Source organism: Tursiops truncatus, chromosome 14, assembly GCF_011762595.2.
Source record: "Tursiops truncatus isolate mTurTru1 chromosome 14, mTurTru1.mat.Y, whole genome shotgun sequence".
Taxonomy (NCBI): Eukaryota; Metazoa; Chordata; class Mammalia; order Artiodactyla; family Delphinidae; genus Tursiops; species Tursiops truncatus.
In genome coordinates, this window is record NC_047047.1 from 49,133,665 (window position 1) to 49,160,138 (window position 26,474).

A 26,474-nucleotide genomic window follows, 5' to 3' on the forward strand; every position below is an offset into this window, starting at 1 on the left:
GTTATTGTATTTATAAGAACATATAACTTACTTTACGATATTTTGTTAAAATATGCAACAAGAAGTGTTAAGCTTGGACATGATAAAGAGGCTCCTGAAAGTAAAAGTAGTATCACATTAAAGCCAAGTCTCAGGTAAACTCCACCAACTTGCAGGACTTAAAGTACAATTTACTCTTTCAAAATGGATTAAGATTTGTCTCACTTTATCTTTGGCACATGGGCTAAAAATATATTTAACTGTGAGTCATGACCCATCAGTAGGTAGTGAAATCAACTTAGTGGGCCAATACCATCAAAAAGTTTTCTGTAATGTAACAGAATAGAATCAAATATAGGAGGGACACACAAATGGGACAGTGACTTTTTTCCTCTGATAAAATGTGCCACATAAATAAAGACGGCAATATAGTAGTATTTGTGATACAATTTTTTTTTAAATCGCTAAAGCAAAGTGAGAATTTAAAATTCACAGTGGAGAGGAGGAAAAGAATTTTAGAAACAACTATTATTGCCTCTCCCAAACACTTAAACCAACATTAAACCCCAATTTCCAAGTGAATGCACCTTGTCGACAAATTCAGCAGTTAATACAGGGTGACCGGGTGAGCCTGGGGAAAAAAAAGCAGGAAGAAGAATAGAAAGTGTACCCCCTCCTCAACACTGGAGGGGGTACATTTCAGCAATGACACAAAGAATAAGTGCCCTCATTTGCCTCCCATGTAGAAAAGATGAACATTTCATGGTAGGCAACATCCATGAGGGAACCCATAGCTCCTGGGAGTTCTCAAGAGACGGAAAAGGATTTGGAATAGCAGTGGTGGTGGTGGACAGTCACTCTGAGGATGAAGAAGGCATAGCTGGAGAATCTGGAGAGGCGACCAGCTCACTCACTAGCACTAACTGAATCCTCATGCAGCTGCCAACTTTAGGCCAAAGACAGTGTCCCACTCATGTTGTTCATGACCCAGATAAGATTTATCCAGATTTTGAGAAGACCTAACAGTAGCTGAGTCCCTTGGGTAGAACAGAACAAGTGTTGGAATAAATTAAACCCCTCCAAGTGGGGTTGCCTCTGAAAAAGAAGTGGGGAATTCACCCTGTGACCAGCCAGATCCAGGTACCTAACCCTCAAGGAGCTTTCACAGACCATAACCCACTCAATCCCAGAACTGCTTTTTGTGAGAGAATTACTACCCTGGCGAACACCATTCAGGGCCAAAACAGGGATCCTAGACTTGGATACCATGTGTACTCCACCCACTAAAAGAAGCAGAATGATGGAGAAAACGTTCCTTTGAGGAATTTGAGTCTACTAAGGAAAAGAATATTACAGAATAGGTGACTAATATGCTTTATTTTCATTGGTGTAGGAAAACGGTGCTATTTGCATTTTACATTTTGTTTTCTCTCCCTGGTTTTAAGAGTTATCCAGGTCTTCTCTTTTCAAATGAGATTGTCTCACCTAAGCAGAAGGTTCCTAAACAGAACATCTCTTCTTGACTTTTGTTTTAGAAAACCTAATCTCAATGAGGGAATTCCCTGTTAGGAAAAAAGAAGAGAGACAGTATCTTTGAGGGGTAAAGACTCTGCAAAGGGGTCTTCAACGGTAAGAAAAATAGAAAAAAAAAAAATAGGGAAAGAGGGAAGAGGACAGAAGTATGAAGCAACAAGAATTAGAATGGGAACCCAACCCACTCCCTACAGTTCCCCAGGGAAATAGCAGGTACAAAGAAGAATGGCCTGGCCACATGATAAACCCAGAAAGGCTCATCCTTGGCTCTAGGGATCCTGGCCTCAGCAACTATTTTCATGTTTAGTATGAGCTCAACTGAGGCATCTGCCTCCAAGGAACCATCTGGGCTTGCACAATCAGCATACTGCTGGTGATAAGCGTAGACTGAAGATCCAGAGAAGCCTTCTTAAATATCCTGCTACTTATAAGACTCTCCAGGATCCTTTTTTTTTTCAAATATGATTTTTTTTTAATTGGAGCATAGCTGCTTTACAATATTGTGTTAGTCTCCAGGGTCTTTTGTAACATGGTTTGGTGAGAGGTGGGAAGAACACCAGCCCCGATCTAATAATTGATACTGACTTCACCACGAAGGGGAACTGGAGTCTGATTTAAATTTTACTTCAAAATTAAAGAAATATGACATTTTTTCATGCTACATCACACCCGATACATCTATGCTTTGTAATGGTATAGACAATGGGGGTTAAAAAATAAAAACCTGTTAAAACAGTTTGAAATGTAAAATGAAAGAAATGTAAAACTGTATATGTGTATTTGCATCTGAATTATAATTTTATTAAGTTCCATACAGTGAACAACATGTGATCTAGTCCCACTGATCTTAATGATGTACTGAGCTCATCGGTTTTACCACTCTGCATCACCAACGGCTTTTGCAAATACATAGTCTCTCCCTCCAAAACACATAATACCATCTTTCAAATAGAATTTCCATTTGTTCTTGCTTCGATGAATCTGGAGGGAGAAAAACAGCCTAAATTAATTAAATTTAGAAGTCAAAGGATCATTTACATTTCTTTGCATATCCCATGAGATTATTCTGACCCTAAATGGGAGTTCTTTATAAATAAGACCCTCCTCAAGATAGTTTATTCATTCATTCAGTTCCTGTGTGTCAGGTATTGTTTTAGGCACTGGAGATCTATATTAGCTTTTTAAAAAGGAAAATATAGATATAATTTTTTAGAACAGGAAAAAAATTCCTGTCTTTGAAGAGGTTACATTTTAGTAAGGATGGGAGAAACAAACTTAATAAACACATAAACTATACAGAATATTAAAAGGTGGTTAAGTGTTATGAAAAATAGATCTGGAAAAGGAATATCACAAACACAGAGGTGGAGTTAGAATTTTAAATAGAAGAGTCAGGGTGGGCCTGACTTGTGAAGTAACATTTGAGCAAAGACTTAAAAAGAAGATATTGACTAGAGAGCATTCCAGACAAAGGGAACAGAAGTCCTGAGGAGGGGCATGCCTGGATTGCTCAAGAAAAGCAAAAAGTTCACTATGTCTGCAAAGGAATAAACAAGAGAAGATGTAGTTAATATTATCCAGAATGAAAAAATAGTGGTGTTTCATTTCTAAGAAGAAAGTCACAATAACGCACTGAGCAAGGTCTGAAAATACAACTTATAATCTATCAGATTCTATTAGCTATTCTTTGGATTCAGTAAATCAGTCTGATACAAAATTAAAACCAGAAAATCCTACTACCTTAAGAGGTAAGAAATCATACAATCATTGTTACTTCTGGGTAGACCACAAGTGACTATTTTAAAAATTTAGAAATATATGATCTGAAATCAAGGGTAAAAATTAAACCTGGGTGTTGATTGCAAATAGTCAAATCAAGGAAGAAAAGCCTGTGACTAGTATTTGGATGCATTTTGTGAAGCATAAGAAAATACAAAGGATAAACCCTCTATTTGTGTGTGGGGGAAATGGCCTGGCGACAGAAAGTTTCTTTTCTGAGTTTGACTTCCAAATTTCCACTTGCACTTATCTTAAGTCTCGGGGAACACAACAGTGACAACAGAATCCTTAACAAAGATGATAAAATCTGGCCAGAATTAGGAAAAGAACAACGGTAGAAGCAGCGGCAACAACTCATCCCAGTAGCTTTATCTAGTGACTACATTATTCTAGAAATGCAACAATGGTTCAAAATTCGGAATTTACTAGTACAAACACTATATTACTAGACCTAAGGAGACAAATAATATAATCATCTTCAATGATGTTGAAAAAGCTTTTGATAAAACTCATGCATTATAGATTTTTTTTTTAAACTAAAATAAGAAAGACTATGCCCTACAAACATACACAGACACACATACCCCTACCTCAACCCAAAAGCCGTGACATACTGCTTAGTGCGGAAACCCTAAAAGTACTCCCGCTCAAGTCAGGACATAGACAAGAATACCCACTCTTAACCAACTTTTCACTCTAGAGGTACTAGCCAATACAATTAGACGAGAAGAAAGAACTACAGAGATAAATATTGGAAGAGATGAAATAAATTTGCAGATGCAATGACTGGATGTCTGAAAAACCTAAGATAATCAATTTAAAATGACTAAATAAGAAGTATTGATACAAAATTAATAAACTGAAATTCATTGCCTTCAAATACTGATATATAAGCAACAGTTAGAAGATATAAAGAGCCCGTTTACCACAGCAACAAAAGAGATAACATAATAAGGAAAAAATTTTAAAAATACTTGATCTACTGGCACCATTCAATATATCCTCTTTGAAATATTTTCCTTACTTGGCTTCTAGAACATTCTTGGCTTTCCACATGACTCTTTGGCCACTCCTTTGATTCCTCCTTCTCTCTCTTACCTCTCAATTTTAGAGCGTACCAGGACTCTTCTTTCTGTTGATATTCACTCTCTTGGTGATCTTATCTAATCTCATGGCTTTAAACATCATCTGTGTGCTGATGACTCTCCAAAATTATATCTCTAGCTCACACCTCTCCCTTAAACTCCAGATTCTCATTCAACTGCTTCAGCACCTCTTCATAAATGTCCAATAAACATCTCAAGCAAGTTTAAAACAAGGACACCATTATACTCTCCCCCAAACCTCACAGTCTTCCGCATCTCAGTAAGGAATGGCCACTCATTCTTCTCATTCAGGCCAGAAATCTTGGACACAATCCTTACACCTCCTACTCACACCTCATATCCAGATCCATCAGTAAATGTTAGTTCTACCTACAAAGCATATTCCAACCACTTCTACCACCTCCACTACCATTACTCTTGTCTAAGCCACCATCCTCTCTCACCTGGATTAATATGTCTCATGACTAGTTTCCCTATTTTCACCCTTGTCTTCCTCTTAGTCTACTCTAAACATGGTAGCCAGTCTACTTTTACTATGGCCCTACTAAAAACATAAACCAGATATCATTTCTATGCTCAAAACTCTCCAATGACTTCTCATCCAAAAATTAAAGTCCTTAAAATGGACTATAAGATCCTGCTCTTCCCCTCACTTACTGCTCTGCTCTCCTCATTGTTCCCTGAACACACAGGTATTCGTCTACCTCAGGACTTATGTATTATTTACTGTTCCCTCTGTCTGAAATGATTACATCCAAATATCCTCATGGTTCATTCTCTTACCTCCTTTTTTTAAAAAAAGTTTTTAAATTTATTTGGTTGCACCACGTCTTAGTTGTGGCAGGCGGGCTCATTAGTTGCACCTTGCCAGCTCCTTAGTTGTGGCATGTGAACTCTTAGTTGCGGCATGCATGTGGGATCTAGTTCTCTGACCAGGGATCAAACCCAGGCCCCCTGCACTGGGAGCACGGAGTCTTAACCACTGCGCCACCAAGGAAGTCCCCTCTCTTACCTCCTTTTGATCTTTACCCAATCACGTTCTCAGTAAGGCCTCCCCTGGACATCACATCCAAAACTGCAACCTACTCCTCCTTAACATCACTAAAATACTAAATTCTATTAATTCAATGTTAATTAATTACAAGCTATTGCCCACAATGCAGTACCACAAAGAATACTATATCCATAATAGTCTAGAAAATTATCTGTGACTCTAAGAAATGCATATATAATCTAGTGTCTATACAGTACAATACACTGTTGATAGAACACAATACACTGTTTGTAAGAATCTAAAAGAACTTTCAAACCAAGACCAGTCCCTTTTCTATTACCTATTCCTTCTTATGCTTATGTTTACCAGCATCTAAACTGCCATTTTCTATCTATAAAAAATGTTATAGGAGAGAAAATTATCTTATTTTTAGAGAAAAGGATTCATTTTTTACAGCAATTCAAAGTACCATCCTCCATCTCCCCTGAGTATATTGAAATTGTTACTGAAAACAAGTCAAAGATGTAAATATGCATTAGTCATCAGGGAAATGCGAATCAAAACCACGAGATACCACTTCACACCCACTAGGATGGCTAGAATCAAAAAGTCAGATAACAAGTGTTAGTGAGAACGTAAAGCAATCTAAACCATCACACACTGCTGATGGGAATGAAAAATGGTACAGCCACCTTGGAAAACAGTCTGGTAGTGCCTCAAATTATTACCATATGACCCAGGAATTCCACTCCTAGGTATTTACCAAGAGAAATGAAAATATATATTCACAAAAAACTGGTACATGAATATTTATAGCAGAATTCTTCATAATAGCCAAAAGGTGGAAACAACTCAAATATCACTCAACAGATGAATGGATAAACAAAATGTGGTATATCCATTCAATGGACTAGTATTCATCAATAAAAAGGAATGAAGAACTGTTACAAGCTATAATATAGATGAATCTTGAAACACGGTGTGAAATAAATGAAACCAGTCATAAAGGACCACATATTATATGATTCCTTTCATATGAAACTCCAGAATAGGGAAATCTACAATGATGGAAAGTACATTAGTAGTTCCTTACTACTGGGGATGGGAGAAAGGGGGCAATATGGGAGTAAGAACTAAAGGGTATGGGCTTTCTTTCTGAGGTGATAAAAATTTTCTAAAATTGACTGTGTTAATGGTTACACATATCCATAAATATACTAAAACCACTGAATTGTACACTTTAAATAGGTGAAGTGTATAGTATGTGAATTATATCTCAAAGCTGCTAAAAAATGTAAATATGAATAAGTTAAGAACGCAAAACTGACTACATAATCACAGTTATAGTGTTTAAAAACAAATTTAAGCTGTATTATATTTTAGTTGCTAAAGTTCAATTGCTACTAACCTAATTTTTAGGCTTGAAACCTGATAGACACCTTTAACTCTCCCTTGTCAATCATTCTCTCATGACCAACTAATCACCAAGTACCAATGATACTTTTTTAATTTTATTGAAGTACAGTTGGTTTACAATGTTGTGTTCATTTCTTCTGTACAGCAAAGTGCCTCAGTTATACACACACACACACACACATTCTTTTTCATATTCTTTTCCATTATGGTTTGTCACAGGATATTGAATATGGTTCCCTGTGCTATACAATAGGATCCTGTTGTATAATATTATATTATTATAATATATATATTATATTATATTATATATATAACTGCCAACTCCCAATCCTTCCCTCCCCTACTCCCCCTCCCCCTTGTCAACCACAAGTCTGCTCTCTAACTATGAGTCTATTTTCGTTTCATAGATATAGTGATTTGTGTCATATTTTAGATTCCATATATAAGTGATATCATATGGTATTTCTTTCTCTTTCTGACTTACTTCACTTAGTATGATAATCTCTAGGTCCATCCATGTTGCTGCAAATGGCATTATTTCATTCTTTTTTATGGCTCAGTAATATTCCATTGTATATATATACCACATCTCCATTCATCTGTCGATGGACATTTAGGTTGTTTCCATGTCTTGGCAATGGTAAATAGTGCTGCTATGAACATGGGGAGCGGTGCATGTATCTTTTTGAATTAGTTTTGTTTGGATATATGCCCAGGAGTGGGATTACTGGATCATATGGCAACTCTATTTGTAGTTTTTTGAGGAACTTCCATACTGTTTTCCATAGTGGCTGCACCAATTTACATTCCCACCAACAGTGTAGGAGGGTTCCCTTTTCTCCACACCTTCTCCAGCATTTGTTATTTGTAGACTTTTTAATGATGGCTATTCTAATCGGTGTGAGGTGGTACCTCACTGTAGTTTTAATTTGCATTTCTCTAATAATTAGCAATGTTGAGCATCTTATGGTCACATGTCTATTGGCCATCTGCATATCTTCTTTGGAGAAGTGTCTATTTAGGTCTTCTGCCCACTTTTGGATTGGCTTGTTTGTTTTTTTGTTGTTGAGTTGAATGAACTGTTTGTATATTTTGGAAACTAAGCCCTCGTCAGTCACATCATTTGCAAATATCTTCTCCCAGTCTGTAGGTTGTCTTTTCGTTTATTTTTTTTTACTTAATTTTATTTTTTTTAATTGAAGTATAGTTGACTTACAATGTTGTGCCAATCTCTGCTGTACAGCAAAGTGACTCAGTTATACACATATAGACATTCTTTTTTTTTAATTCTTTTCCATTATGGTTTATCACAGGATATTGAATATAGTTCCCTGTGCTATACAGTAGGACCTTTTTGTTTATCTTTTCATTTTATTTATGGTTTCCTTTGCTGTGCAAAAGCTTGTAAGTTTGATTAGGTCCCACCTGCTTATTTTTGCTTTTATTTCTATTGCCTTGGGAGACTGACCTAAGAAAACATTGGTACAATTTATGTCAGAGAATGTTTTGCCTATGTTTTCTTCTAGGAGTTTTATGGTGTCTTGTCTTATATTTAGGCCTTTGAGCCATTTTGAGTTTATTTTTGTGTATGGTGTGAGGGTGTGTTCTAACTTCATTGACTTACATGTGGCTGTCCAACTTTCCCAACGCCACCTGCTGAAGAGACTGTCTTTTCCTCAGTGTATATTCTACCAAACATACAAAGAAGAACTTATACCAATCCTTCTCAAACTCTTCCAAAAGATTAAAGAGGAAGGAACTCTCCCAAAAATAGTTCATGAAGCCACCATCACCCTGATACCAAAACCAGACAAAGACAACTACCAAAAAAGAAAATTACAGGCCAATATCTTTGATGAATATAGATGCAAAAATTCTCAACAAAGTATTAGCCAACTGAATCCAACAACACATAAAAAAGGTCATATACCATGACCAAGCTGGATTCATGCCAGGGTCACAAGGATGGTTCAACATTCACAAATCAATCAATGTGATACACCCCATCAACAAAAAAAAAGGACAAAAACCACACGATCACCTCAATAGATGCAGAAAAAGCATCTGGTAAAATTCAACACCCATTCATGATTTAAAAACCCTTAGGAAAGTGGTATAGAGGGAACATATCTCAACATACTAAAAGCAATTTATGACAAACCCACAGCCAATATAATACTCAAAGGTGAAAAGCTAAAAGCCTTCCCACTAACATCTGGAACAAGACAAGAATGCCCACTCTCACCACTTCTCTTCAACATAGTATTGGAAGTCCAATGATTTCTTCCACCATAATCTCTAACTCTTCCATGTTCTATGCTGCCATCCTTAGTCTGGGCTCTGTTACTTTATGTGCTATCCCTGTTCTTCTTACTATTTGCCTCTTCCAAATTAGCAAACAATGCCAGTTTTTAAACCCAATTACAATTTTCTCAATATCATCCTCATAAGGTTAATGTCCATCAAATCAAGTTTGAACTTCCCCTACCAGGATTCTGGATTTTCCAATCTGCTCCCACCTCTGTCCACCACCCAGCCTCATTTCCTAACACATTCAAAAGGAAAACATCTCATTCAAGGCAGAGCTGTCTCTTCACTGTCCCTTATAAATTCTACATGCATTCATTTCTCTGCCTTTTATCAGGCTACTCTACTCTGAATGCCTACTCTCCACACTTATCTATATCCTACAAATCATCCAAGATCTATTTCAAAGCCCCACATCAGCCATGAAGGATTTGTGGAGAACTCCAACTACAAAGGATTTCTTGCATTTCCTAGCCCCTTTTAGGACTAACTGTCTGTGCCACTCATCTTAGCATTTGATTTATATGCCATGTATTTTAGTATTTGATTTACCTGTCACGTATTTTAGCTTTTGATTTACCTACTATCTTATTGTATGCCATTCTATTATTCCATACAGAAACACCTTTCTTCAATAAGACTATCACCTCCATAAGACAAGGCCTATCACTTTTTTGGTATCACCAAGACCACACAGCACAGTGTTAGACCCAAAATATCCTCCCAAATTTATAGAACTACTTAGCTATTTTGAGATTAATTTAACTGAACAGTAACTGATCATCACATTTCCCATTATTTTGTTCATTTTCTACTATAAATGCAATTAATAAACCTAAAGTCTAAAAGGTGAATACAGTACCTTTTCATACTGACAGACAATTACATTATCTGTGTCAAACAGGTCCGGCACATCCTGCTCACTAACATCATCCCCAGAATTTAAAGGGTCCTAAAGATGAAAGATACTCACATTAATGAATTTCATGATGCTTTGAATTTTTTAAAGACAGAGGGACATATTCTCTCCCTCCAAGGACACAGAATAGTACTGTATTTAAAAGTAAAACAGCCTGAGTTTGAATCCCAACTTAGTCACTCAATAACCACAAGACTGACCTTTGGCAAGCTACTAAAACTCCTTGTATCTCAGTTTTCTCATCTGCAAAATGAGGACAGTAATAAGACTCATAAAACCCATAAGGCAGTGGTAATGTTAAATAACAAAAGGCAGTAAGATTTAGTATGGTACCTGGCACATATGTACGGCACCATAAACGATAGTTAATACATACCACTTACATGCTTCTTAATTATCACATTCCACAAAGATTTCACAGCATTTATTAGGATTAGAGCAGATATGATATGCTTCTACCCTAGCTGCCCTCTTTACCTCCACTCCCATCCCTTAAACCTCTCACTACCTCTAGTTAAGACCAACAAATATAGTAGCTGATTCCTAAATACTTAATACTGAGTTAAATTACAGTTTAAGATTAAAAGTTTAAATACTAGATACAAATAAGTCTCATTTTAAAGACAAAAGACAGGATTAACCTTAATTGTTATTCCTCTTGGTTCCAAAGTATATTAAAGTACAAATGCTATAAATTTTTTAAAGTTTCAGCTCAAAAATAATCCTCACCTCTTCCACAAGGTCTACTTGAGGGTCTTCATTATCACTACTGTTGGCCATTGAATCTTCATTTGATATACTGCTGGCTTCTTCAAATACCTTCAGGTCTCCCGCATCAGTAATCCCTAGAAATTTGTTCTCATCTACATCTCTCGTACTTCCTATTTCATCACTGGAAGCTGTATCTCCAGTTCCATCTATTTGAATTATCTCGTTAATGTCATCATCAGTTACCTGAAGGCTTAAATCCATCTGAGAATTAGAATCCTAAAAAGAGAAATAAATGCAATAAAGTTTTTTCCTGTCAAACAACGTATATAAAACATTGGATCACACAAAATATAAAATTACTTAAACAGTTCACAAGTGGCCTCTGAAAACATATTCCTTCCCTGTCAGATGATATTCCCTAATTTTGAATTTTAGAACACTCCTAGCATTTCTGTATAAGATGGGAATAACTTCTAAGTTGTAAATAAAGTAAACCCACTTACGGTCATACATAGACAGCAAATCAGTTGACTGTTTTCAGATAATGTTTACCAGTTTTTATACATACTATCTTAAGTTTATATACCTCTTAGGTTTTAACTATTTTATTTTAAACAATAATTCAATGAAGTAGAAAGGACAAGTGACATCATGCTCAATGGATAAATAAAAAATATAAAGGATTGTACTAACTAGAATAAACCAAATACAAAAAGGACAAATATAAATCAAAACTGACAGAACTGAAAAGATTAACAGACAAATTCACAAACATAGTTGGAGAATTCAGCATTCTTCTTCTTACTAATCAATAAAAAAAGCAGACTGAAATTCAGTAAGAATGTAGAAGCACTGAACAACACAATCAACCAGCATAACCTAACTGGCATTTATAGAATACTCCACCCCCAAAGAGCCAAATGCACATTCTTTTCAAGAGCACACAGAATGTTCACCAAGATGGACCACATTCTGGATCATAAAACAAATCTTGGCAACTTTAACACATACAAAGTATGTTCTCTTAGCACAAAGGAATTAAACCAGAAATCAGTAACAGAAAAATCTGGAAAATCCTCAAATATTTACAAATTAAACAACACACTTTTAAATACACATGGGTCAAAGAAGAAGTCACAAGGGAAATTAAAACATAATTTTAATTGAATGCAAACAAAAACATTACATTTCGAAACCTGAGATGTAGCTAAAGCAGTGCCTAGAGGGAATTTATAGCATTGCATGACTATATAAGAGAAGAAGCAAGTCTCAATCACTGGCCTAAAATTCCACCTTAAGAAACTAAAAAAGAGAAGATCAAATTAAGTTCATAGCAAATAAGGAAATAAAAAGAAAAATACATGAAACTGAGAACAGAAAAAGTCAATTAGACCAAAAGTTCATTCCTTGAAAAGATGAATAAAAATGAAAAAACGTAGCCAGACTAACAAAAAGAGAAAAGAAATGATATTACTAATTAAGGATAGGGTGTCACCATAGATCCCCAAAACATTAAAAGGATAAGGAAACTGTTTTAGATCATTTGGGCTGCTATAACAAAATACCATAAGCTAGGTAGCTTATTAACAATGGAAATTTATTTTTCACAATTCTGGAGGCTGAGAAGCCTGAGATCAAGGCACCAGCAGATCTGGTATCTGGTAGAGCCCACTTTCTGGTTCACAGACGATGGCTTCTCACTGTGTCCTCATATGGCAGAGGGGCTAGGGAGCCCTGTGGGGTCGCTTATAAGGTAACTAATCCCATTAATTGAAGACTCCATCCTCATGACCTAATCGCCTCCCAAAGGCCCCACCTCCTAATTACCATCACCTTTTGGGGGTTAGGATTTCAACATATTAATTTGGGGGTTACATAAACATTCAGACTGATGTAAGGCAATTTACAAAAATTGTATGGCTGTATAGTAGCAATAAACAATTGGAAACTGAAATTAAATAACAGCACTATTTAAAGCAGCAAGAGAAAAGCAACTCATCACATACAAAGGATCCTCGGTAAGATAACAAGCAGATTTCTCACCAGAAACTTTGAAAACAAAAAGACAGTGGTATGACATATATTTAAAGTGCTGAGGGACTTCCCTGGTGGTCCAGTGGTTAAGATTCCACGCTTCCAATGCAGGGGGCATGGGTTCGATCCCTGGTCAGGGAACTAGGATCTCACGTGCCACGTGGTGTGGCCAAAGAAAAAGAAAAAAAATGAAGTGCTGAAAGAAAAGACTAAACTAGGAATTCTATATCTGGGAAACTGTCCTGCAAATAAGGCATTTCCAGGTAAAAGTTGAAGGAGTTTATTACTACTAGGTCTACCCTACAATAAATACTAAAGGGAGTCCTTTAAATTGGCATGAAAGGAAGCTAGACAGTAATCTGAAGCCACACAAAAATATAAAGTTCTCTGGTAAAGATAAATACAATGACAAATATAAAAACCAGTATTATCATATTTTGGTTTGTTAACTGTACTTTTTAGTCCTCTATGAGATTTAAGAGATAAGAGCATTAAAAACTATAATTATAAATCTATATCGAGTACACAATATATAAAGACATAATTTGGGACATCAATGATATAAAGTGGGGGAGGGTAGAGCTGAAAAGAAGCAGAGTTTTTATATAAAATTAAAGGTGAGTTGGTATCAGTTCAAAATAGATTATTACAACTTTAAGATGCTATAAGTAATCTCCATGATAACCACAATGAAAATACCTATAGAGAACACACAAAAGGAAATGAGAAAACAATCAAAATGTGTCATTACAAAAAAACTACACACAAAAGAATGTAATAAGGGAGGAAATAAGGGAGAAAATAAGGGACAAGAAAGCTAAAAGACACACAGAAAACAAAATAGCAAGAGTAACCTCTTCCCTATTAGTAATTACTTTGAATGTAAATGGATTAAACTCCCCAACCAAAAGCAACAGACTGGCAAAATGGATAAACAGTATCCAGTTACATGCTGTCTACCAGAGACTTACCTTAGGTCTAAGGACACACAAGGTTGAAAGTAAAATGATGGAAAAAGATATTCCATGCAAATAGTAACCACAAGAGTTGGGGAAACTATGCTAATAACAGACAAAATAGACTTTAATTCAAATACTGTTACAAGAAACAAAAAAAACATTATATAATGATAAAAGAATTAATTCACCAAGAAGATATAACAATTACAAATATATATGCACCGAACATCAGAGCTCCTAAATATATGCAACAAAAAGGGAGAAATAGCTCTGCAGTAATAGTAGGAAACTTTAATACTCCACTTTCAATAATGAATAGAACCACCAGACAAAATATCAATAAGGAAATAAAGAACTTGAGCATGACAGACTAACTGTACCTAACAAACATATACAAAACATGCAAAATAGCAGGATACACATTTTTCTCAAGTACACACAGAATGTTCTCCAGGATAGGCCATAAATTAGGCCACAGAACAAATCTTAGTATTTAAAAGGACTGAAATCATACAAAGTATCTTTTCTGATCACAATGGAATGAAACCAGAAATTAACAGCAGAAGGAAAACTGGAAAATCCACAAGATGTAGAAGTTAAATAACAGTCTCAAAAAAAAAAAAAAATCAATGGGTCAAAGAAGAAACAAAAAAAAACTCAAAATCTTTTGTCAAAAGATAAAAAAATATCTCGAGACAAATGAAAACACAGCATACCAAAACATATGGGATTCTGCAAACGAAGTGCTAAGACAGAAATTTATAGCTGTAAATGCTCATATTAAAAAAGGAGAAAGATCTCATATTAACAACCTTAAGGAACTAGAAGAAGAACAAATAAAGCCAAAGCTAGTAGAAGGAAGGAAATAATAGCAATTAGGGCAGAGATAAAGTAAAGAATAGAAAAACAATAGAGAAACTAAACAAAACCAAAAAAGATCAATAAAATTTATAAACCTTTGGCTAGATTGATGAAGAAAAAAAGAGAGAAGACTCAAATAACTAAAATCAGAAATAAAGAAACTTTACTAGTGATTTTACAGGAATAAAAAGAATTATAAGACTAACTGTATGTCAACAAACTGGATAACCCAGGTGAAATGAACTAATTCCTAAAAACACAAAACCTACCAAGACTGAATCATGAAGAAGGAGAAAATATTAATAGACTTATAACCAGTAATGAGATTCAATTAGTCATCAAAAACCTCTCAACAAAGAAATGCCCAGGACCAGATGGCTTCACTAAAGAATTCTACCAAACACTCAAAGAAGAATTAACACCAATCCTCAAAAATCTTCAACAAGGGAATTATCTGGCAGTCCAGTGGCTAAGACTTTGCACTCTCACTGCGAGGGCCCAAGTTCAGTCCCTGGTCAGGGAACTAAGATCCCACAAGCCACACAACATGGCCAAAAAAAAAAAAAAAATCCTCAACAAAATATTAACAGAATTCAACAGCACATTAAAAGGATCATACACCATGACCAAATGAGATTTATTCCTGAAATGCAAAAGTGGGTCAACATATGAAAAATCAATGTAATACAACACATTAACACATTGAAGAGGGGAAAAAACAACAATCACCTAAACTAATGCAAAAAAAGCATTTGACAAAATTCAACACCCTTTCATGATTTAAAATAAAAACAAACACTCAAACTAGGAATAGAAAGAAATTACCTCAACATAATAAAATTGACCTATGAGAAACTCTCAGCTAACAGCATATTCAATGGTGAAAACTGAAAGCTTTCTCCTCTAAAATCAGGAACAAGGCATGGATGCCCACTCTTGCCACTTCTATTCAACATAGTACTAGAAGTCCTAGCTAGGGCAATTAAGCAAGATAAAGAAATAAAAGGCATCCGAATTAAAAAGGAAGTAGTAAAACTGGCTCTGTTTGCAGATGACATAATGTTCTATGTACAAAACCCCCAAAATTCCATACACACACAAAAATGTTAGAACTAATGAATTCAGCAAAATGTACAAAATACAAAACAACATACAAAAATCAGTTGCATTTCTATACACTAACAATTAACAACCTGAAAACAAAGTTAAGAAAGCAATTCCATTTACAAAACCACCAAATAGAATACTTAGGAGTAAACATAACCAAGGAGGAAAAAGACTTGTTCACTAAAAACTACAAAACATTGCCAAAAGGAGTTAAAAATGATACAAATAAATGGGAAGACATTCCATGTTTATGGATTAGAAGAGTTAATATTATTAAAATGTTGATACTACCCAAAGACAACTAAGATTCACTGCAATCCCTATCAAAATCCAAATGACATTTTTGGTGCGAATGGAATAGTAAAGCATCTTGAAATTCATATGGAATCTCAAGGGACCCTGAATAACCAAAACAATCTTGAAAAAGAAAACACAGTTGGAGGTCCCATTCATCCTGATTTCAAAGCTTGCTACAAAACTACAGTAGTCAAAACAGTGTATTTGCATAAAGACAGACAAAAGACCAATAGAACAGAGAGATCAGAAATAAAGTCTCACATATATGATCAAATGATCTTCTACAAAAGTGACAAGACCATTCAACAGAGAAAGGACAATCTTTTCAACAAATGCTAAGAAAACTATATATCCACGTGCAAAAGAATGAAGTTGGTTCCCTACCTTACACCATATACAAAAATTAACTCAAAATGGATTAAAAAGTTAAACGTAAGAGCTAAAACTACAAAACTCTTGGGAAAAAAATCATAGAGGAGAATCTTCATGACACTGAATTTGGGAATAATTTCTTAGATATGATACCAAAAGCATAGGCCAAAAAAAAAAAAGATAAAATGGACTTCATCGAAATTAAAACCTTTGTGCATCAAAGGACACTATCAACAAAGTGAAAAGGTAACCCACAAGATGGGAGAAAATATGTGCAAATCATATATCTGATGAGTTAATATCCATCAATACTAATCAATATTAACTCATCAATATGAGTTAATATTATAATTTAAAATAAATTAAAATATATTTTAAAACGCCTACACTCAACAACAAAACGAAAAACTTGATTTAAAAATGCGCAAAGAACGTAGACATTTCTCCAAAGAAAATATACAAATGGCAATAAGCACATGAAAAGATGTTCAGTATCACTAATCATTAGGGAAATGCAAATCCAAACCACAGTAAGATACCACCTCATACCCATTAGGATGGCTATTATCAAAGAAAAAAAACAAACAGAAAATAAGTGTTGGTGAGAACGTGGAGAAATTGTGCACTGCTGGTGGGAATGTAAAATGGTGCAGCTGCTATGGAACACTACAGTAGTTCCTTAAAAAATTATAAACAGAATTGTCATATGACCCAGCACCATATCTGGCTACATATTTGAAAGCAGGGAATCAAGGAGATATTTGTATACCCAAGTTTACAGTAGCATTAGACACAACTGTCAAAAGGTATAAGCAATCCAAGTGTTCATGGATGGATGAATGAATTAACAAAATACAGTATATATACACAATGGAATGTTATTTAAGCATAAAAAGGAAGAAAATTCTAATATATGCTACAACATGGATGAACACGAGACATTATGCTAAGTGAAAAGGGACACAAAAGGACAAATACTATTTGACCTCCTGCTTTGAGATACCTATAGTCAAATTCATAGAGACAGAAAGTAGAATGGTAGCTGCCAGGGGCTGGGGGAAGATACAAATGGGAAGTTATTGTTCAATGGGTACAGAATTTCAATTTGGGAAAATAAAAAATGTTCCAGAGATGGATGGTGAGGACTGTTGCACAAGAATGTGACTGCACCTAATGCCACTGAACTGTACAGTAAAAAATGGTTAAAAGGTAAATTTTTACAACAGACAAAATCAATGGTGTCAACTGTCAAGTATGTGGTAAAACTGATAAAGAGTGCTGGTGGCAGGAAAAATTGCACAACCTCTTGAAACTATTGTGGCAATGTACTTGAAGAACCACGGAAATTTTTAGCTTTTTTCCTCAATAATCCTACCTTTGAAAATAATATTTTTAAAATTAATGCAAATGAAGCTTAAAATATAAATAACGTTGTGCTTTATGGTGTGTATTATTATTTATGACAGCACCCAAAACCATGAAACACTTAGATAAAAATAGAATATGTGCAATATATGTATGTTGAGAACTATAAAACTTTAAAAGTCAAAGACCTAAATAAAAAATGTAGCAATAAATTGGAACACTCATTGTGAAGATGTTCTCCCCTTGTTGATTCTCCCCTTGTTGATCTATAGATCCAACAAAACCCGTATCAGAATCCCAGCAGCTTTTTTTGTAAAAAATGACAAGCTCATTCTAACATTTATATGGAAAAGCAAAGAATTAGAATAACCAAAATAACTTTGAAAAAGAATAAAGTTAAGAAACTCGGGGCTTCCCTGGTGGCGCAGTGGTTGAGAATCTGCTCGCCAATGCAGGGGACACGGGTTCGAGCCCTGGTCTGGGAGGATCCCACATGCCGCAGAGCAACTAGGCCCGTGAGCCACAACTACTGAGCCTGCGCAACTGGAGCCTGTGCTCCGCGACGAGAGAGGCCACAACAGTGAGAGGCCCGCGCACCACGATGAAGAGTGGCCCCCACTTGCCACAACTAGAGAAAGCCCTCGCACAGAAACGAAGACCCAACACAGCAAAAATAAATAAATTAATTAATAAACTCCTACCTCCAACATCTTCTTAAAAAAAAAAAAAAACAAGAAACTCATACTCTCTGATGTCCAGACTTACTACAAAGCTGACCTAATCAAGACAGTGTGGTGCTAGTGAAAAGATAGACACATGAATTAATGAAACAGAGTGGAAGTCCAGATATAAACCAACATACATTATGATAACTGATTTTCATTAAAGGTGAACGTGCTTTAAACACTCAATGTGATTTAGGCAACTCAATGGAGACAGAGTAGTCTTTTTAACAAATAATGCTAAAACAACTGAATAGCCATCCATATGCAAAAAAAAAAAAACCCTAAACCCTAACCTTGCACTATACACAAAAATTAACTCAAAAACGGATCACAGTCCTAAATGTAAAATCCATAAAGTTTTTAGAAGCATTCAATGATCTTCACAACCTTTGGTTAGATAAGACACATTAGCAGAAATCAAAAGGAAAAAAGAATAAATTAGACTTCATCAAAATCACAAACTTCTCTCCTAAAGACAGCGTTAAATAGCAAGGACATGAAGCAACTACAACTCTTACCCACTGGGAGCAGAAATTTGCATTCCACCATACACTGCTGCTGGGAATACAGCCACTTTGGAAATGAGTTTGGCAGTTTCTTATAAGCATACAGGTATCATATGACCTAGAAATCCCACTCCTAGGTATTTACTCGAAAGTAAAGAAAACCTAAGTCCACACCAAAAAGGAAGGAAGGGAGGGAGCGAGAGAGAAAGGAAGGGAGGAAACCCACAAACCCACACATGAATGTTTTTAGGGGATTCGTTCACAAAAGCCCAAACTGGAAACATCCAAATGTCCAAATGGTGAATGGATAAACAAATTGTGGCACAATGGAATATACTAATATATGCAAAAACATGAATGAACTGCGAATATATCATATTAAAGTTACATAATGCATGATTCCATTTGTTTGACATTCTGAAAAAGGCAAGCCTATACCAAAAGAAAACACATCAGTGAGTGCCAGGGACCAGATGTGAAGGGAGGGTATTGGCTACACAGGGGCCTAAGGGACCTCTTTGGGGTGATGGAAATGTTCTGTATCTCAACTGTGATACTGGTTATATAACTCCAAGTGTTTTGTCAAAATTCATAAGTACATCTAAAAACTGTACACCTAAATAAAGGTGAACTTTACTGTATGTAGATACTACCCCAATAAATCTAATTGTGTGAAAAGTAAATTATGGTAAGGTTAGTCCTGGGCCTAATCACATGTTGGAATTGGCTTTTCATGTTAATAGCAACAAGTACTGAAAACCTTACACCGCAAGATCTTTTGTTACAAAATGAATCAGCGCTCCCATGGTACTTTACCAGATTAGTATAAGCTTATTAAGGAATATTAAAGATTCCAGGACTCTTGTAATTGAATTCACGTAGCATCATCTTATTTTACCTATATCAGTGAGGTCCTCTTTATTCTGGGAAAAGAGTAAGATTACAAATCCAAATTTAATATCAATAACTGCAAAAGAGTTTCGTCACTCTCAACTTCTTTCTTCAGAAGCACTTCCACCAAGCATAAGAAAGTTCATATGATTATCTGACTCCAATCTCCTTTTCCAAGGTGGTAGTTTAACCAAAATAGCAGGCAGTTTTGCAGCAACATCCATAATTGATACCACAGGCCCATGAATAGGAAGATTTAAGCCTTTCATATGGCAAACATCCACTACATAGATCAATGAACTCCTCCAAGTCAAATTGTTATTAGGAGGTTTCCACTGTCTCTCAACAATAGTTAATGTCTCCCCAAGGATCAATTAAGTGCTTCAAGTACTGTCCTTTGAAAAGTCATAAAAAATTTGCATAAAAAAGAATAGAACATTTTCCCCACACTTTTTGACAAATGTCTTGGAAAAGATAATGACTGGAAATTAAATTGGAAATCATTAAATCAATTTAAATCATTAAATTGGAAAATTTAATAATTCAATTAAATTCGAATGCATTTGAGTGTCACGGCAGCCGACAATACTTCTTTTAGAATTATTGGCTGGGTCTCAGCACTAAGGTATGCCATGTGCTGAAACAGACATTGAAATACTCTCTCCACTGAAGCAGCAAAACCATGTGTTGCCAAGCATCTCAGGGGCTCCATCAGTACAGAGAGTACCAAATTCTGTTAATCTATAAAAACTTCATTATTACAAAGATGTCAGTTTCCAGTTTCAAAAAAAGGTCTCACAACACAGGAATTTTTTACTGTGCCAATGTGCAAACATGATTAAAATCAGATGTCGGCTGCCCTGAGAAGTACTGGTATTTTTATCCTGCTGAATGTTAAAGAAAAGTCACTGCTGATTCTTCTATGAGTTCTCGCTGAACGTGAAGAAATGTCAACAGTTCTAGTGCAGAGACATCATCTGACAGAAGCACTGCTTTAGTTTTCTTTCTCTGCTCTAAACAAACCAGCTCAATGATTTCCAAGATTCTCAGCTTCACCCAAGGTCTTTTCAATTGCATACAGCTTCTGTGGCTGGGCAGTACAATGAGCAAATGCATAGGACGCTTCAAGATAAAGCTTTATTTGCCAAATACAGCTTCCAACCTTTTCAACTTAAGCTTTCCCCTAATGAAAGGACAATATTTTTCTAATGGTTGGTAAGGACTGATACAACTTCATACGCATATGTGGGAATAAAGATAAAACAGGAGAAGCCTAAGCTATAACATATTTTCTCTTCACATTTTCAAACTAAACTATGTGAAATTCAGTTGCCTATAATCATAATGGAAGGGTACATCTTTAATTCTTAACAGAAACTTAATCCAGCTATCTCCCACAACATAATGGCAATAATGATTATATATTACCTAACCACGTAAGTAGCATCCCATGCCACTCTACTCTTATTTGGGATGAAATATACCTCAACATATTCTGACAAATACAAAAAAAATGTATCTTGTTAAATTGGCTTTTTTCCTCTAAAGAAACAAAAATGTCATGTATCTTGTTAAATTGGTTTTTTCCCTCTAAAGAAATAAAAATGTCACATACCTGGTTTAAAAATCTGATTTAGAGATATTCATTTAGAAGTAGCATACAGTGACTCAAAAATTATGTGCTCAATTAACTGAATCATGAATTCAAATAACTATTGGTATGATATTTTATCTTTTAGAAGAGTATCAGAATGGATTGGAAAATAAAAGCTCTTAAAGTTATATATTCTCTAATCCCCTCACTCCATCCATTTTTCATTCATAAATTGATATTTAGCTAGATCAGTCGTTCTTAATCTTAACTATGTATTACAATCACCTCAGAAAACTCCAACAATAGTAAGTGGACCGCACTCCAGACCAATTAGATCCATATCCCTTGGGGCAGACTTGAACATTTTTTTAATGCCCCAATAATTCTAATATTTAGCCAGAGTTGAGAACTATTGAGCCAAGTAAACTAGTCATAGATCCTCTTCTTTTAAAGAGAATATATATATATGAATATATATGTGTGTGTGTGTATGTGTGTGTGTATTCTTAAGGTGTTGGGTATACAAAGATTAATAAAATGTACCTCTCAATGCACACAGGACATTTTAATGCATCTCTTAACTACATTATGACGGATACACACATAAGGTGCTATGATAACACAGAAGAGATACATCCAACCTAATAATGAAAGGGGAGAGGGCAGATAGAAAGGTATTAAGTAAGATTTCTGGAGGAAGTAATAAATGGGTAAGTAGGAATTAACTTTGTTGTTTCCTGCCTCTCTTTGCTTTTGTTATCCCCTCTGCTTTGTGCCTAGCTTTTCTGCCGCCATCCTTTCTTGTGGTTAACACAGATCATTGCTCACAGTTTGTTGTTACCAATAAAGTAGTAGGCATGAAATAAAGAGCAAATGAGAAACTCTGGCCAAAAAAGAACATGGAGGTCCTCGTATGCCACATTAAGAATACTGACCTAAAAAAAAACAGACTGCCAGATATTTCTCAGGCAAAGATAGGTTTATTCAGGATCAGCAGAAATGTGGGGTGTGCAACCATGGCGAGCCACATGCAAGTCCCCTCGAAGGAAGAACGCTTATATAGAGAAGAAAAGGAAGTTGGGAGGGCTACAGTAAACAGAGTCCACAGCTCTTCATTGGTTAAGTTGTTGTCAGGATAGAAGCGGAATCTTCTAGTTGGGCTCTGCTATTGTCACAGGGCGTGAGAGTGCCCCCCTCAGGTCTCCCAACTCTATTTAATTGAGATTTCTGTTTATTAATTTTTTTTTCAAGGAGCTTAAATTTTATCCTGTAGCTGATAGGCAGTCAGCGACATGTTAAGCAGGCTGCATGCTGAGTAAATCTATGGTAGCCATGAGGAGCAGAGGTCATAGCTAATACTCACTGAGCTCTTACCATATGCTAGGCAGTATATTGCTGAGCACTTCACACTGATTATCTCATATAATCCTCCCACCACCACAATTCTACGGTAGCTACTATTATCTTTATTTTACAAACGAGGAAATAGTAGCTTGCCCAACTCATGTAGTTATTAAGGGATAGAGAAGGAATTCAAAACATTTCTGATCCCTGAAGCCTTTAACCTCTAGGATGGATGGATTGGAAGGAGTGGAGTAAGAACCAGCAGAGACTACAGGCTAATAAATTAGTTAGAAACTATATTGTCCCAATTGAGAGACAATTAGGGCAATGGCAGTAGGGATAGAGAAGAGGAAAAAGATTCCAGAAATATTTGGTTTTAAAAGTTGTCAAAAGTTATATGATTCAGCCTTTAAAAGGAATGAAATTCCCATATATGCTCCATGAACGACCCTTGAAAATGGGCTAAGCAAACTAAGCCAGTCACAAAAGTACAAATATTGTATGATACCACTCACGAGGTACCTAGTAGTAGTCAAATTTATAGAAACAAAAAGTAGAAGTTACCAGGAGCTGAATGGAGGGGATAATGGGGAGTTATTGTTTAATGGGTACAGAATTTCAGTTTGGGATGATTAGAAAGTTCTAGAGATGGATAGTAGTGATGGTTGCACAGTAATGTGAACATGCTTAATGCCATTGAACTGTACACCTAAAAATGGTTAAAATGGTAAATTTTATGTTATACCGAGGTCCCTTGAACAACATGGGTTTGAAATGCGCAGGACCATTTATACGTGGATTGTTTTCAATAAATACATACTACAAGGTCTGTGACTGGTTGAATCCGTGGATGCGGAATCACGGATACAGAGGGTTAACTATAAAGTCAGACGCAGATTTTTGACTGCGTGGAGCTCAGTGTCCCTAACCCTTGCACTGCTCAAGGGTCCACTGTATATACTTTACAAATTTTTTTTTCAATTTTTAAAATAATTTTTAAAGGACTTCCCTGGCAGTCCAGTGGTTAAGACTCTGCACTCCCAGTGTAGGGGGCACAGGTTCGATCCCTGGTTGAGGAACTGGGATCCCACATGCCACGTGGCGTGGCCTAAAATAAATAAATAAAAATAATTCTCAGGCTTCCCTAGTGGCGCAGTGGTTGAGAGTCCGCCTGCCGATGCAGGGGACACGGGTTCGTGCCCTGGTCCGGGAAGGTCCCACATGCCGCGGAGCACCTGGGCCCGTGAGCCATGGCCGCTGAGCCTGCACGTCCGGAGCCTGTGCTCCGCCATGGGAGAGGCCACAACAGTGAGAGGCCCGTGTACCACAAAAAAACTAATAATAATTAAAATAATAATAATAATTCTCAAAAGCACATGACATAAGGAGGATGAGGGGGAAAGGGGGCCAAAAAGTCATTGTAGTCCTTAGCTTGGGAGACCAGGTGGGCAGTGGTACTATGCAGTATCTCTGATGAGGAAACAATGACTTATTATAACATTCAGGGAGAGCTGTCTAGAAAGGAAACAGACATGAGAATGAAGCTCAAGGGAATAACTGGGCTGAAAATGCAGTCATCAACAAGCAGGTCATAGTTAAAAACCACGATAATGCATGAGATTGCCCAGGGAAAACATGAAGTAAGAAGAGAAATGGGCTGAGGCTAGAACCTTAGGAAACAGCAAGGTCAGATAAACAGGAGCTCACAAAGGAGATAAGAGGAAGCAGTCAGAAAGGTAAATAATTAAAAGAGAAGGTAGCAGAAATGATAATATTTGGGAGAGAGGGCAATGAAGATGGTGGGGAGAGCCAGCAAGGAATAAAAAGGAGCTGGAGAAGATACACCACCCTACCCGTTTCTCTCCTTCTGCTCCTACTTTTTGCAGTTCCAATGAAGACCTGAGTTTCTAATTTTCTACAGCATTATAAGATTAGCAAACAAAATTCCTACACTGAGGAAAAACTTAACATAGTAATATGCACTTTAAAATAGGAACACGTCAAAAATTGTCAGGAATATATTTTATGAAACAGTAATAATGCTAAACCTACATAAAAACTTAAGATCTCTGGCAGTCTACACAGGAAAAGTAAATAAGTAGGGCTAATTTTAACTTGCTTTAAGCAATAAGAATTTCTGAAAAGCTACTTATAGAGAGCTATTTATAAAATTTTCTGAAAATTCAATCAGCATAAACTTTACCAGATTACTATTTTAAGTTAACCTACAGTAAGTTTTTTAAAATGTTATAAATTAAATTCTTTTGACTGTTTGGATGTTTGTGTTTTAAACATAGATTTTAAAACCAAGCAACAAGTTATATGAAAAGTTATCTAATATATCACATGCCCATAAAGCATAATAGCACTAATCTAAAGCTTATTATGGTGACAGAGCTATCAAAAACTCTATACATCTCTGATAATTCTAAACATTATGAGCTTGGTTTTATGCCCAGTTTACAGACTTATGACTGAATTTCAGAAAGCAACATTACCTAGCTTGCTTGTAAGTGGTAAATCTAGAATTTGAACCTATTGTGGCTTTAAAGCTTAAACTCTTAACCACTAGCCCCTAAACAATCCTTAATCTCCCTTAACTAATCTACTTCCCCATATCAGAACAAAGTACAATGTGACATCTAATAAGTAAGTAGACTAAGTCCTTGAATCATCACACCAGAAATCTTCAAAGTTCATACAGAGTGCAGGAGAAAAATGCCTCTAAAAGTTATGTTCCAAGTGATAAAAACAAACACTTATTTTACAGTTATTTTCCCTCAAAACCAAATGTTTCGTAATTATGAGTTTATCCTCCATTTCTTAATTTTATATATTATGTGAAAAATATAATGAACACTCAATAAACATTTTAACCTTAATACATTATACCAAACTAAACCAAAAACAGACTTGCTAAAAGGTTTTGAACAGGCTTCATCAAACATCTGAAATATTCTAAAACAAGTCAAATGGTTTCTGATAGACATATTCTTTGTTCATTATCCTTCACTGTACCCTGTACCTTCCCCTTCTATCTAGAAAAATGTTAAGGTGACACTTAACTACTACACTGCTACAGATTTGTACAGCGGTTCTAAAGGACCACTAAACCATTAGCTAGAGACACAAACCTTTATTTGTCATATGTCACTAAATTGTATAAATGGAGTTAGCTGTAAGACATAATTTTACATTTGTAAAAAGATCATGCAAGATTTTTAAATTTTACCATGTGAAATTCTCCATGAATCTTTCTGCCATCACTATGAATTCCTTGGAAATTAATAATGTAAACCTATTTTTAATATGGAAGACTAATTAGGAGCTATTTTTTAGTGGTTTGAATTCCAAAAGAAATTAAGTTAACTAGTATTTTAGCAAACGGAGAAACAAAGTATTTACTAGCAAGATAATTCCTCATGTAGAGAAAACTTTCATATGGGAGTTTAGGAAAATTAGGTAGAGCAAGAAAAAAAATACTTTGAACCTCTTTTGTATATTAAGTATGACAATGAATTACCTCAAAACACTCATTTAATTACTAGAATGCATTTCTGAATCTTAAATTTTATCTGCAGACAAAAAACAATTCTCACAATGTAAGGGAGAGGTAAATGGATTACCTTAAAACAAATGCATTTTCTTTGAAGAAATATTCTAATTCATTAATTG

General features: G+C 35.6%; 1 protein-coding gene across 1 annotated transcript in view; it reads right to left on the reverse strand.

Annotated features, from left to right (window-relative positions):
* Window positions 1–2,214: 2,214 nt before the first annotated feature.
* GTF2A1L (general transcription factor IIA subunit 1 like) overlaps window positions 2,215–26,474 on the reverse strand; it is a 60,671-nt gene continuing 36,411 nt past the window's right edge. The window contains exons 8-10 of the mRNA XM_073791372.1: window positions 10,763–11,020; window positions 9,977–10,066; window positions 2,215–2,493 (exon numbers count right to left, since the gene is read on the reverse strand). Coding sequence (XP_073647473.1) covers window positions 2,386–2,493; window positions 9,977–10,066; window positions 10,763–11,020 — 456 coding nt within the window. The 3' untranslated portion in view covers window positions 2,215–2,385. The remainder of the gene's footprint in view (window positions 2,494–9,976; window positions 10,067–10,762; window positions 11,021–26,474) is intronic.